Genomic DNA, 14,988 nt, shown 5'->3' on the forward strand with positions numbered 1-14,988 from the left:
AGAGCAGCACATGATTTAGGTAGGGTGTATTCTGTGGCAGCCAATATCTTGGCATTCTAGTGTGTACACAAATCTCAGGTCTGTAAAAGGTTGGGAGCAGTTACACAGAGGGTGGGGTAGACAAAACAAAAACTAGTGCTTGGAAAATATTTTTGGATTCAATATGAGCCAAAACATGGGAACTGGCCTATATCCACAGGGTTTAAAAGAAATCCAAATAGGCTTACCATGTAGTGGAAATACGAATAGTAGCCAGGCTGCAACCAAGCAAGGGCTCACCTCAGTAGAAACTAGCAGTGCATGTAGCTATGTTGTAACTCTGGACCTCAGTTTCCTCATTTGTAAATCCAAAGGCCTTTCTAGCTCTGACATACCACACGATTCTAAAAGAAATAACCAGATATCCTTGTTCTCTTTCATACTCAGTTTTCTGGGGATCTGAGTAGATTTGAGGGCTCTGGGTATGTCTATGGCTTGCTCTTCCTAGATTCTATTAAGTGAAGTGAAGAGCAGTGTAGACGTTCTAGACGCATGTGGCCACACCAGGAATTCTAGATTCCTTAGAGGTACAGAGTATTTAGGAAATACATCCTGGTTGCTATTTCTGTTTGGTCTTAGAAGTAGAGAGAAGGCAGTAGTTTCAGAGCCATGCTTTTAAGGAGTTTTGTGGGAACATGTGGACTCATTCACCAAGTATTAGTAGTCATGACCCCTGGTAGTGCAATGGGTTAAGCACTGGGCAGCAAACCAAAAGGGCGGTGGTTGGAACCCACCAGCTGCACCAAAGGAGAAAGGACCTGGCCAACGGCTCCCATGAAAGTTACAGCCTAAGAAATCCAATGGGCATCTACTATGCTACCAGAGCTCCTTAACCATTAGGTAGTAGGAGGAATAGTAGCTGACAGTTACAAAGTGCTGAGTCCTATGCTAAGAACACAATTTGTATTATCTCATTCAATCTTCTCAGCCACTCTTAAGCGCAAAGATCATCCAAGGACAGAAACGCATACTCAGAGAGGTTATGTAACTTGTCCAAGGAAATGGAATTCAAACTCGAGTCCGCCTGAATTGAAAAAGCCTGTTACTTTTAACTAGAAGGTAATACTGCCTCATTGATTGCACTGTTGAAGTCAGTGAGCTGTGTGTTTTATTTTAATACTCCTTTTATGCACTGAAAGGAGCCCTGGGAGAAAAGATGTGGCGGTCTGCTTTCATAAAGATGTACAGCTGTGGAAACCCTGTTTGGGGGCAGTCCTACTTTGTTCTATGGGTTATTGTGAGTCAAAATTGACTCAGAGGCAATGGGTTTATACACCAAACAGATTAGGTTCAGAACGAGAACTTCTTATGCAACATGAAAATCACGATTTGCAAATGCAGGCTTACTAAAAAACAAAAGTGGGTTAGACGATATAGCAAAGGACCCTGGGTTGAAATTGCAAACATAGTTTGCTTCCTGGCTGGGAGGCACCGTATGTCCAACTTTCCCCATCTCTTCAGAAGTAAAAAATTTCTTTTTATTTTTTAAACATTGTGCTATATCCCAACTTTCCCCAAAGGATTTCTCTTTATATTTAAGCAGTTTTAGTAATTCCATCAAGGTCCCAAAGACATATGATTTAAATGCTTTCCAGTGCCTTTGGTGCATGAACGAAACTGGCTGTTTCAATAAATTATGTATATTCTCTTGGGGACTATCACAAATTAGGAGTACAAATGGGCCACAAGTGACATGGAAAGGAATGAATGGAATCCATGTCTTTTGGAAGAGAAGGGGGGCTTTCAAATTTCCAGACTATTCTTGAGGAACATGAAGATTCCTGTAGTATTAAGTTGAACTATATAAATGGCCATTTTGCATGTCAAACATGACTGAGTGTCAGTTTTTAACATATGAATTAACTTGTTTCCATTGAAGCATCAATGACAGTAACCTAAAGGCTTATAGGACTCAGATACAGTTGTCTTTGAAATTTTAGTTATATTTCCAAATTCCACCCCAAGTATTCTGTGTATCAAGAAGGCACTTAAAACAAAATAAAGTTGTTCAGCATTTGCCAGGGAAAGGTTGTATGAACAGTCTTGCTTTGTAGTTCTCCTATGTCACGAAAAAGGCAGATGTTCAAATCTAGTGTAAAATTTAGTGTTTTGCTCTCTTTGATTTTAAGGTTCATGTGGAAACATGACCAATTATCATCCAATGCAACTGAACAGCAAAGTCAGGCTCTGTTGTCAGGTGCCATTGAGTGGTTTCAACTCATGCTGTTGTTGGTATGTCTGATCGAGTCAGCTCTGACTCATAGTGACCCTGTATAAGGTTTCCAAGGAGCAGTTTGTGGGCTTAAACTGCCAACCTTGTGGTTAGCTGTCCAGTTCTTATCCAACTCATAGTGACTCTATGTACAACAGGACAAAACACTGATCCTGTACCATCTTCACAGTCCTTGCTATGCTTGAGCCCCTTGTTGCAGCCACTGGGTCAGTCCATCTTCTTGAGGGTTTCCCTCAAATAGTACTAAGTAGGATTAAAATTTAAAGCCGCTCCAAAATCTAAATCCAAATGGAAAGAATTAATGTCAGCTGGAGACCATACTTGCTTAATAATACTTACACTCACTGGATTTAGTTTACGTCTGGGTTTGCACTACACTCTCAGATTATGCAAGGGATTCTATTACAGTGCTCACGGTAGGGAGAACTGTAAGAGAGCCCAGAGGTGCTCAGCAACTTTCTTCCTGGAAGGAGTATCTCAAAGTCGTGACCTCCTTCAGGTACAGACTCTTCTGTGTGAATTCCCAAATGCTCTTATCTTTACTGGTGAAGATTCACAAACATCTTCAAGAGCAGGTTAACACTAAACTGTGTTGTTGTTCAACATTCAAAGATTGAGTCAAATCTGGCTCGGGGTAACTTCATATTACAGTGCACATACTGTACCAATAACAGATCCCAGATGAAACTCAATACGCATGTTAGGTTTTAAAGGATGCCCCTAGGCAAATACTTTTGTTATTCCATGCGACTACATTCTGATGGGCAAAGAACAACATAAAGATCAGTCACATTATTTCCTCATTTTCTTAATCCTTGAATGCAAAATTGAAGAACACAGATTCTTAAACCTTGCATTAAATTAACTTCTATGACTCTCAGAAACATTTCTGTGCTTGTTTTTAGCAGTATATGAAAAGAGAGTTCAGAATTCTATCTATTCACTCCTCCACTGAGCAAATTTTTGTAATACTGCAAGAAGCAAGCAGTTTTGGATCATTTTTTTGGTAAAGATATCATTTGGTCTGGAGGTTTGGCCCAATGTGTGGTGAAGTCGTTGAGTGCCTTCAAGTTTATTGAGACTCAGAGTAAACCTATATATAGGACTGAGTAGAACTTCCCCTTCAGGGTTTCCTAGGCTGTAATCTTGATGGGATGGAGTCCTGGAGTGGCGCTGTGGGATAAAGCACTGGACCACAAGGTTGGCAGTTTACACTCACCAGCCACTCCTTGGAAACCCGGTACAGGGTAACTATGAGTCGGAACCGACTCAATGGCACATAACAACAATTGTTATGCACTGGACTGCAAGGTCATTTAAATTTTAAGTCAACGGTTCAAACTCACTAGCCGCTCCGCTCCTCAGCAACCCTATACAGAGTTTATAGGGCTTACAAACTCTATACAGAGTTGTTATGAGTCAGAAGGAATCAACAGCATTTAATAACAACAACAATCTTTATGGGAGCAGAGCACCAGGTCTTCTCTCCCATGGAACCACTGGTGGGTTTCAACTATGTACCTTTCAGTTAGCAGCTGAGCACTTAACAACAAAGAGCTTTGGTTGGACAATGGTTGGTAAGTGCTCTTGAGTTGGTTCTGACTCATAGCCGTCTTGTATAGGGTTTCTGAGGAGCAGCTGTTGGGCTTGAACTGCTGACTTTCTGGTTAACAGTAGTGTGTTTATCCTACAGTGTAACATCAGGACTCCACCAGAACTCCTATGCACTTAATTTTTTTTTTTTTTTTTATTATCATTGTGATTTGGTAAACATTTATGGAGTAAATTGTTTTTTCTTTCAACACAATTCATACATGTTTTGTGACATTGATTTTAATCCCCATAAAGTTAAAAGCAATCTGTCCACTTCCTCAGTTTGCCATTTCCCTTTGTCCTTATTTCCTCCCCCTTCCTTCCTTCAGAAATGAATCACTGGGCAAATACTTGCCTCTTGATCTCTTATGGCTGATTGTTGTAATGAGTATGTACCTCCTGGTGTGAGAGTTCACCTTATAGGACCTATTCTATCTTGGGCTGAAATTTGACTGAACGTTGAGTCACAGAGGTGTGAGTTCAGGTCCACCCTTCAAGCTTCCAGGCACATTTGCTTAAAAACTGGGTTCAGGAAAATGTACACCCTAGAGAAGAAAGATGCTAAAAAAATACCTCCTCACGGTGCTTAAAAACACTGGTACTCAAAGTTTGTGTGGATGAAGTGAAGAAATTCTTTGTCTTTGGGTGATGGGTCTCAGAGAGCTTAGAATCCATGAGGAAGTGAACTGTAACCTGTGTAGGATAAGTCCTTCTACTTGAATATAACTTTAAATTGTATTTTTCAATGAAATATTCCTGCTTATTTTATTGCATAGATTTACCCTGTTTTCCTGTAAATTTTTGGTAAAATGCCTCCATCTGGCCTATTCCTTCGTCCCCATAAACAAAGTCCCTAATATTGCCAACAGATACAGCAGGATTGTAGTCCCATAAAACTGGAAGCCAGGCAACTACCCCAAAATAAGCTTTATTGCAAGAAAAGTGTCATATTTGATACACAGACCTACAAAAAACAAAACCAAAAACCATGTTTTTTTCTCACAAACACTTGATTACAAATTTACACTGTTTCTTTTAGTCATAAAAAACAAAACAAAACAAAACACTGGATATAACTGGTTACTAATCTTTGGTCAGTGAGAGAAGTAGTGGGGGTCTGCGTGTGCTTTGGCCATTTCACGTATGAGGTTGGGCACTGGTCCAGGGACAGGTGCTTTGAGAAGAACACATAGACATACTCTTATTAGCATGTACTGGTACAGTATCTCTTTAAATGACTAAAGCAAACTAAACAAACATTTTTCATACACAATAGGCTAGGATAAAACGAGGCATATGGTGTCATAACTACAGTATTAATGAAAATTCTAAAAAAAAAAAAAAAAAGGATTAAACAACAACAACAACATATATTCCTTGGCTGCACTGCATGATTTGTTTGCACATATGGCAATCCTGAAATAGCTTGAACATAATAAATGCACCATTAATCTAAGACAGCACCAAACGCTACAGAACGCCAGGTGTTCCTTTTCAAAGGAATGGCATTTCTTCAGCTGCCTACAGCACCACAAGTACGGAGAGCACCCTGGGTAAGAATGAGGTGTTATGGGTAGCACATGTGGTTCCTTGAGGTTAGGAGAAGGAAATACAGTACGGTTTGGCCTGCAACGCTAATGGTCTCACAAGCAGTCAAGGTATTTTGCTACAGTGGTTGTACATCATCTTCCGTTGCCTGGTGTGTCTGGTGAAGTGAAATAATGTCACAGTGAGCTGCTCTGGCTTTGATCTCCTTTATAAAGGATCTAATGACATTCATGTCTTTTAAATTACTGATTACCCATTCAGCTCTGTGAGGCTTTCTTTAAAATAATCAGATGTATACCAGTTGGATGACTGGCAGAAAACCAAAGGAAAATATCCCTTGAATCAACTGAATTTGTTTTAAAAGCACCTCTAAAAGAAATAGCTCAAATTTATAAATCTAAAGAAACACAAGCGAGTTTCCCTTTTTGTTTACATAGTTTGTTCATTTCTCCATATATTACTGCATTAAAAATAAATAAACATCTATATTTTTTTTTAATTAGCGACTATAGCAAAATACCCAAAGTGTTACAGACTGCTAACAGGAAAAAAAAAAAAAAAAAAAAAAAAAGCTCACATTATTTTTGTGCATTTAGTGCCATATGCTGATCTCTTGAACATTTAGTTTTTTTTTTTTAATATATTTAAAGTGAAGTTATATATAAAAAAAGAAAATACAGTAACCACGGTTGCCTTTGTACTCAAATCTTTGGTCACACTAGAGTCTAAATGATCTCTCCCTGTGAGGGTCAACATTCAGAAGTCTGAGATAGGGAGGAGAGTAAGAAGTCTTTTTTTTTTTTTTTTTTTCCTCTTTAAAATAGTCACTGACTTCTTAAACAAGGCTAAAGGCTGGCTGGGCTGGGAGTTGAGCCTGGAAGCCAGTTTGTAAAGAGCTAATAGAGCTGAATCTGCAGCCTCATTCTGAGAGCCTCCCCAAGCTCCCCTAGGAGGTAGTCATCCTCATTACCGTCTTCCAGTTTCTTAAGCTCCTTCTTCTTGTACAGAGGGCTGCTAGTGATTTCCAGTGTGTATGTGCCAGGTACCAGCCTTTTCTTAGCTGTGTGCAAGTAGCTAAGCCCATTCCTTTGGTGGATGCGGAAGATGCCATCATCATTCCCTTGGGAGATGACATAGCGGATGTGGTTGTTGAGAGGCTCGATGGCAGGCATGAGTTCAAGGATGTGTTCCTTAGAGTTGAGTCCAGAGAGGCTGAAGTTCATTTTGACGGGGCTATCCATGTCGACACTTTCTAGGCTGATCTGTTCAACCTGGAGAAAGAGCAAGGAATTATTTGGGAAAAGCTTCTCCATACAGAACAAGGAGAGGACTGGAAGGGGAATGTGCTGTTTGGGCTCCAGTCACAGGGACAAGCTGTAGTTGCTGGCTCTTGCTTTCTGCACTCTCCTTAGGGAATGGTGGCTGTGAATGAGGCTATTGTAAATTCCTGTCAGCTGGGAGAAAACTTCAATTCCACAGAAAATGCCTTGTAAATCTTTATGGTTTCTCACTCAGCCTTAATGAGGCAATTCAAATTACAGGACTGAGCCTACAGAGAGCATTCATATGTCAAGGGTTTTTTTGTTTTTTTTTTGGATGAATTTATGGGATGTCATATTTATAATGAAAAAAAGAAAGAAAAAAAGACAGTTTAGGAAGAGATTGTAATCTTTGTTGGAGTTAAAAGAAGTGATACTTTAGCACAACAGCCAGGATTAAACCCAGAGGATTCTTTGATCTTTGAGGCACAGCTTCAATCTCCAAATGCCCACAAAAGAGAGATGAGATACTGCTGCAGAGAGGCTGATCTGCTGAGGTCCTCAGGGCTCCCATTTGATCTCACTTTGGGAAAAGAGGGGCAGAGCCCTGATAAGTCCTGTCTGACTTGGTCAGAGTGATGGTCTGTTTAAGAATCTTATTCAGGTAAGACGAAGCCAAACCCAACCTGCTGCCATTGGGTTGATTCTGACTCATATTGACCCCATGTAAGTAAAACAGGCAGAAAACAAAACAAAACCCCACAATGGGACCCAGTTAAGCAAAAACTTGACTACAGTGGTCTAAAAAGTGTCCTTATTGTTCAGACAGATTCATGTTTCCTAGTATCACAGTGGGAAGGTTTTACAGATAAGTGAATTGGTACTGCTGAGTATTTGGTGACCGTCTCACTCATCATCTTTGAACATCAGTGTAGGTACCCTTGCCAGCTTAATGTAAATATAACAATGGCTTATTTATTATTGTGCAGCTGTACACTGTGTGACAAGAGAAGTCTCATTGTGTAGCTAAGGAAACTGAGGCCAACAAAAGTTAAGTGAGTTGCCCAGTCAGTTCATTGCTGACTTGGTTTGTTGGTGGCAACAGTTCTGAAGAGGGTGGTGAATAATTAGCTCACGCTATCCTTGGTATTTTGAGCCCTGGTGTGGCAATGTAGGATTAACACTGGACTGGTAATTGCAAGGTCGGCAGTTCAAACCCACCAACTGCTATGAGTCAGAACCAACTGGTCAGCACACAACACCCCTTGATATTTGGGGAAATAATTCAGCTTCTCTAGCTATCAGAGATGACTTGCACTGAACACATGCTGCATATATGCCACACACCTTTCCTGATACTTTACATGTGTCAATCCTTCTGGCAACTTTAGAGATAAGTAGTAGTATTTCCACTTTACAGGCAAAGAGAGGTAAACTAAAGGTGCCCAGTGTAATACAGACAAAAAAGTGGGGAAGGGAAAAGACCCGGCTCAACACTAGGCAGTCCAAAGGAAAAATCCCGTTTACCCTGCTACAATGCTATATTGTTGTTGATGTTAAGCATCTTCAAGACCCACAGCAATCCTGTATAGGGCTTCCAAGAAATAACTGGTAGGTCTGAACCACTGACCTTGTGGTTAGCAGTACATTACTTAACCTACAGCACCATACCAGGACTCTAAAATTCATTAGCTGAAAAAAAATACATTAGTGAGCAAGCAACTCAGCTCTTCAATCCCTTATAAAATATGTCAGGACAGGTTTTTTAAGGAAAAAAAGCTATCTTAATTGTAACAGAATTTGAGACTATAGTTGGCTTGTATACTGAAAATAAGAATCAGCCTACTGCATGCACTATTACATACATTCATAAAAGAAAATGAGGCAAATTCAAATAATTTCATCTTATATTATTTCAAAATAACTATTTTCTAGAGTCCTGGTGTAGTGCTGTATGATAAGCACTCGACCACAATGTTGGTTTGAACCGCAAGACTTGTGGTTCAAATCCATCAGCTGCTCCTCCGAAACCCTATCCAGGGTCACTATGAGTTGGATATGACTCGACAGTACTTAACAACATTTTCTAGAAGGACATATTTTTGCTCTCTGGCACTTAGCAAAAAATAATATCTGAAATTGGAATCATAAATCCTTTCTCCCTGTAGTCCTTCCCTGTGTTCTGAGGAATATTTTAACTAGTCTTTTCCATGTTGTATCCATCAAAGTACCTTCTGAATTCCAAGATAGTTTTTAACTTTACTTAAAGAAGCTCAAAAGGACAATAGGGTTTACTGTACAGTATTTAAGACTCCATTGATAATTTTGTAGCAAAACAAAAGGAGATTGACTCACAGCTGTTGGTGAAGATTCGTGGACACTTCTCCTCTGCCGACTTTCTTTCTTTGTGTAACCATTGATTTTACACTCATAGCATGCTTCTGGAGACAGAGCATTTTCCTCGTCGACCTCTGCATCCACTGATAGGTATTGCCCTTTGTTAAATCCCATTCCTGAGACACAGTGCCTATTTTCAGGGTGAAGGCAAAGTATTATTAATCGTTATCACTGACTTTGACGACAGTTTTCTAGTGAGGGAGCATAGATTTATCAGAAATAAGGAACCAAAAAAGCAAGCTTTAAGCTCATAAGCACAAAAACAAAAAACCAAAAAGATATTCTCTGTCTTCTTTTTCTTCACACTCACCACGTGAAATTTCCTTATTTTGAAACAGCTAAATTCTGAGAGCAAGTCCTGGGTTTCTCAAGTTTTCAGTCTGACTGAACTGTTACAAAGGGAGTAGTTATGTCAAGAAGATAAAGTCAGAGTATCAATTTCTAAAGACAATGCCAAGAAAAGTTCTATGGGTTCTCACACTTGAAGCCTGTGTTTGCTCCCTGCTTGAGTAACTGAGATTTTCTGAAGCCATGATTTGGTTGGCAAAAGAGCCAGTAAATTGACTGAAAACGACTTGTCTAGACTGAACCTTTTGTTAAAGTAATAATTTTAGCAATGTTGGACATACTGGTCCTGGAACTTCAGCGCCTGCCACACATACTGCTCCTTTGGTAGGAGGGACTCTGGCTCTGTGTACTCCTCTTGTATGCATTGTGTGTTGGCTGTGTGATAAAGAGAAACAAGTGCCCAGTACCTGAGCCATGCAGACAGAAGCTGAGATGGCTACACTCGTAAAAATGCGAGTAGACAGAGGGAACCCACCCTTGTGGAGACAGGGTCTTGTGCTGAGGGGTACCAAACCAACTAGGCAGATCCTGTCTCTGCAATATAAAAGCCATATGGGCAAAGAGAGGAACAAACTCCTTCCTCTGAGACTACTGGAACAGCATCTGAGAAAATCTCTAGTGGAAACTGGGACTTGGCCATTTCAACTTGCCTCTCACACAACCCAGGTATCTATGGCAACATGTGGGCCCCACTTTTAAATATCTGCTGTGCCTCTGGTCTTGAGGAATATGATTAAATTAACCCAGGCCTTTTATGAAGGGGAAAAAACTCATGTTTGTATAAGAGGTCAAGTCTTATGCTAACCACAAAGGAAATAATTCTGGTCCATGTACACAGGTTTCTTTGTGCCCATTCCAGTACCCTAAGGCCTGTGATCAACACTTTTCACTTTTAAAACCCTGTAACTTTGCCTGCTGGGTTAGAAGTCAGGTAGCCAGAACCCAGTAAGGGAAGGAGTGGCTACTTTTTTGGACCATGCATTTCTACCCACAGGGAAGTTGATGGACCGCCTTACCCTTGTCCCACTCTGTAATACCCGGGTGGGCAGCCACAGAGGTAACCTCCTTCTGTGTTGGAACAGCCATAATTGCATGGGTTTTTGGAGGATGAACATTCATTCACATCATGGCAGGCACTGGAGAACTGGTCAAAGGAGAACCCCGAGGGGCAGGCACACTTGTAACTCCCCAGGGTGTTGTAGCAGGAGGCAGAACCACAGGCATTCGGGTTGGAACATTCATTCTCATCTATATATGAAAACAAATTAAGAAACTTTTCAAGACAGGTAAGGTGGTAACTGCATGAAAAATCAGTTTCAAAGCTTCTCTGATTTTATGAGGAACTAACTGTACACCCTCGGAAACCCTGTACAGGGTCGCTATGGGTCAGACCCGACTCGATGGCACTTAACAACAACAACAACTGTACAAGGGGGGCTTAAAAAAGTTTGTGTAAAAAGCGCATTCTCTTTTAATTCCCCTTTACTATGAATTTTTGTAGCCCTCCACCCCTTGTATTTTAAAAATATACTCTAACCCTTTTTTGTTTTGTTTACTGTAATGGATTATTTCCAAAGGGTATTCGAAAACAAAACACCACCACACAGCTTCCTTAATTATGTTATTATTTATTTATTTTTTAAACACCTTGCCTTTACTCTAGTATATTCTACTTCTACTATGTTTCTGACTAGTACTGAATACATTGACATCCCTGGGGTCAACTATTTGCAGTTTTCTTACAGAATAACTCTTATTTCCTGAAGAGGAGGTTACTTCAAAAGCATGTATTTCAAGCAAATCTATAGAAAGTAGATTAGAAGTTAGATTAGAGGTTGCCAGGGTATGGGGGCTTCATAAATGGTGAACAGACTGAAATGATCAAAGTCTTCATTTTGTTTGGAACTGCAAATCATCACTCATGGAAGCAGGAGTCGAGAAATCAAACAAAGCATTTATTGCATTAAGCAAATCTGCACAAGACCTCTTGAAAGTATTCAAGAGTTTGCAGACTAAGGCACACCTGATTCAGCAATGGTAGTTTCAATCACTTCATAGTCACGTAAAAAGTTGGACAATGAAGAGGGAAGACCATAGAAGAATTGATGCATTTGAGTGATGGTACTGTAGAATAACATCAAAAAGTACCATGGCGTGCCAGAAGAATAAACAAATCTGTGTTGGAAAAAGTACAGCCAGAATGTTCCTTAGAGCTAGGATGATGAGACTTTGTCTCTCATACTTTGGATAAGTTATTAGGAGAGACCAGTCCCTGGAGAAGGACAACAAGCTTGCAAAAGTGGAGGGTCAAAAAAAGGAAGACACCCCTCTCCATTGAGATGGATTGGAAGAGTGGCAGCAGCAATGGGCTCAAGCATAACAACAATTGTGAGATTGTGTAGGACTGGGCAGTGTTTCATTGTGTTGTACAAAGGGTTGATATAAGTTGGAATTGATTTGACGGCACCGAACAATGAGAACAAGGGATGGGGGCATGGCTGCTAATGGCTATGGGATTTCTTTTGGGAATGATGAAAATACAACAAAAATCACTGGATTGTATAGTTTAAAAGAATGTATGCTAAGGTATGTGAATTCTATGTCAATTTAAAAAGAAGTCTATGTCTCTATTTGTATCTGTTCCCTCAGTATTCCCAAGGTCTGCATTATATATGGGAATTGTGTATATATAAATCCTCACCACTGAACCAATAAACAACATTCTTATCAATGGAGAAAAGATTGAAGTTGTCAAGGACTTCATTCTTCTTTGATCAACTATCAACACTCATGGAACCAGCAGTCAAGAAATCAAAAGACATATTTCATTAGGCAAATCTGCTGCACAAGACCTTATTAAAGTGTTGAAAAACAAAGATATCAGCTTGAGGACTAAGGTGCACCTGACCCAAGTCATGGTATTTTCAATAACCTCATATGCATGAGAAAGCTGGACAGTGAATAAAGAAGACTGTAGAAGAATTGATGCTTTTGAGTTATGGTATTGGAGGAGAATATTGAAAGTGCCATGGGCTACCGCTAGAGTGCTCCTTGGAGGCAAGGATGGCCAAACTTCGTCTCTCATACTTCAGACATAATTGTCAGGAGGGACCAGTTGTTGGAGAAGGCTATCATGTTTGGTAAGGTGGAGGGTCAGAGAAAAAGAGGAAGACCCCCAGTGAGATGGATTGGCAAAGTGGCAGCATCAATGGGCTCAAGCGTGGCAACAATGGTGAGTTGGCCCAGGACCGGGCAGTGTTTCGTTCTGTTGTGCATAGGGTCGCTATGAGTCAGCACCGACTCGATGGCACCTAACAACAACAACAACAAAAATATAGATATATGTGTGTGTGTGTATAAATAAATCCTAAATGACAATAGTTGTTATTGTGGATGATTAATAGATGATGAAAATATAACAAAAATCACTGGATGGAATACTTTAAAAGAATGTATGTTAAGGTATGTGAATTCTATGTCTCTATTTGTATCTGTGCCATTGAATTGGTTCTGAGTTGTAACGACCCTGTATAGGGTTTCTGAAGAGTAGGTTTTAACCATGAACTTTGTGGTCCAGCACATTATCCTGCAGTGCCACACCAGGACTCCAATAATTGAAATAAATATTATTAAATTGGATCTATTGTTATCAACCTAGTGCAGTTTTTAACTACTTGAGAATCTATTTTTGTAGCCCGTGCTTTTGAGACAGGCTTGCAATCATCAGCTGCCAGGCAGATTTTGCTGTTTAATGACTAGCATTGTATTGTAACTGCCTGATAGCAAGATAATTATAGGTTATACTTTCCGTTGCTATGCATTTTGATAAACTCAGAGTCTGATTATGCTTTTCGCTTTGGAGATCACAGTTTAGCAATTAACTGTCTGGTTGATGTACTGCATGTGGCTTTGTCTCCTTTGGGCTTTATTTTAATCCAAATTTCACCCTGGGCATAAATCACATCTGTTCTATGGAATTTTTCAAATTCCTGTGACTCCATATGGAGCCCAGAGTGTCTGCTTACTTACTATATGACAAGTATATGTTTTAGCCCATGTGGGGGGATAGGATTTACAACAAGGTGTGCAGCTGGAAACCATAGCTAGAAACGCAGTGCATATGAGCAGTAGCTCAGTAAAAGTATGGAAGAGGCTCTCAGGGACGAACCCACTCAGACAGGAAATTAAATCGTTCAAGTTGAAGAAAGAGGTTATTGAAAAAAGTAGATGTTATTAGACACATTGTGTATCATTTTGGAATTTCAGAATTGAGTCAGGCATGTGAAAGGTGGAATTTTTAAATCACGGAATATAAAATCTACTGTGGATTACTTAATTTTTGAAAATTAGCTTTAATTAGATGTGGAGAAAAGTATATAAATAACTTGGCTATGTATGACATACATATAACTGCTGCTATATGTCTGTATACAGTAGACTAGGCAATCTGCCACTGAGTTTCTCCTGCTATTATAATTAGATCTGACTTTTATAAGCAGTGCTTTACTCTGAAAATGATGTCAAGTAGATGTGTTCCTAGGCATAACTAAAAAATAAATTACTTTTAAATATGCCACGTCCAAAAATATGTTAAAACTATGTATCATTTTTGGAAGCCATGATAATGCTTCATATTTACAGGTTATAAAAGTATTCTTGTTGGACACATACTTCAGATGACTTGGCCTCACTGTGTCCTAATTATTTTGAAAGTCCACAGAAGCAATGGAAAGTTCCTAACACTGACAATTTATGTATCATAGTAAGACATAATTTTCCCTCCTGCACAAGAAATAAGATATTAGATATTATTTTCGGTTTTGAGTTATTATAATTCTTAAAAATACTTGAGACTGTTAACCTACATTTGTACAAGAATGCTAGAAATTCTCTGTGCAAACTGGCTGCGATGCTTTAAGTTTTGGGAACTTTTTAAAGTGTTCATTTGAATGAAAAGCTCTTCTCAACATTAACATTTGCAGAGACCTTTTGTTTTTCTTAATTTAGCAGTGCTATTAATAACATAAGGAGCTCTGGTAGTTTAGTGGTTACAAATCGGACTGCTAACCTCAGGGTCAGCAGTTCGAAACTACCAGCTGTTCTGCGGGAGAAAGATGAGGTTTTCTGCTTCCATAAAGATTTACAGCCCTGGAAACCCTGTGCAGGGTCGCTGAGTAGGAACCATCTCCACAGTATATAACAATAACATTAATAACATAAATAAAGGAGCTCCGGTAGCGTAGTGGTTACAAATCGGGCTGCTAACCTCAAGGTCAGCAGTTCGAAACTACCAGCTGTTCTGCGGGAGAAAGATGAGGTTTCTGCTCCCATAAAGATTTACAGCCATGGAAACCCTGTGCAGGGTCACTATGAGTTGGAACCGACTCCACAGTACTTCACAACAGTTAATCACATGGAGTCCTGGTGTGGTGCTGTGGGCTAATGCATCAGACTGCAAGGTCTGTGGTTCAAGTTCACCAGCTGTGCCTATACATGGTTGCTATGGGTCAGAATCAACTCGATGGCACTTAATAACAACAACAAATTAATAACATGGAGTCCTGATGTGGT

General features: G+C 39.7%; 1 protein-coding gene across 1 annotated transcript in view; it reads right to left on the reverse strand.

Annotated features, from left to right (window-relative positions):
- Positions 1 to 6,309: 6,309 nt before the first annotated feature.
- FBN2 (fibrillin 2) overlaps positions 6,310 to 14,988 on the reverse strand; it is a 393,529-nt gene continuing 384,850 nt past the window's right edge. The window contains exons 62-64 of the mRNA XM_006870689.1: positions 10,434 to 10,665; positions 9,028 to 9,199; positions 6,310 to 6,684 (exon numbers count right to left, since the gene is read on the reverse strand). Of these exons, the coding sequence (XP_006870751.1) occupies positions 6,310 to 6,684; positions 9,028 to 9,199; positions 10,434 to 10,665 (779 nt within the window). The remainder of the gene's footprint in view (positions 6,685 to 9,027; positions 9,200 to 10,433; positions 10,666 to 14,988) is intronic.

This window comes from Chrysochloris asiatica, unplaced genomic scaffold (genome assembly GCF_000296735.1).
Source record: "Chrysochloris asiatica unplaced genomic scaffold, ChrAsi1.0 scaffold00147, whole genome shotgun sequence".
Lineage (NCBI taxonomy): Eukaryota > Metazoa > Chordata > Mammalia > Afrosoricida > Chrysochloridae > Chrysochloris > Chrysochloris asiatica.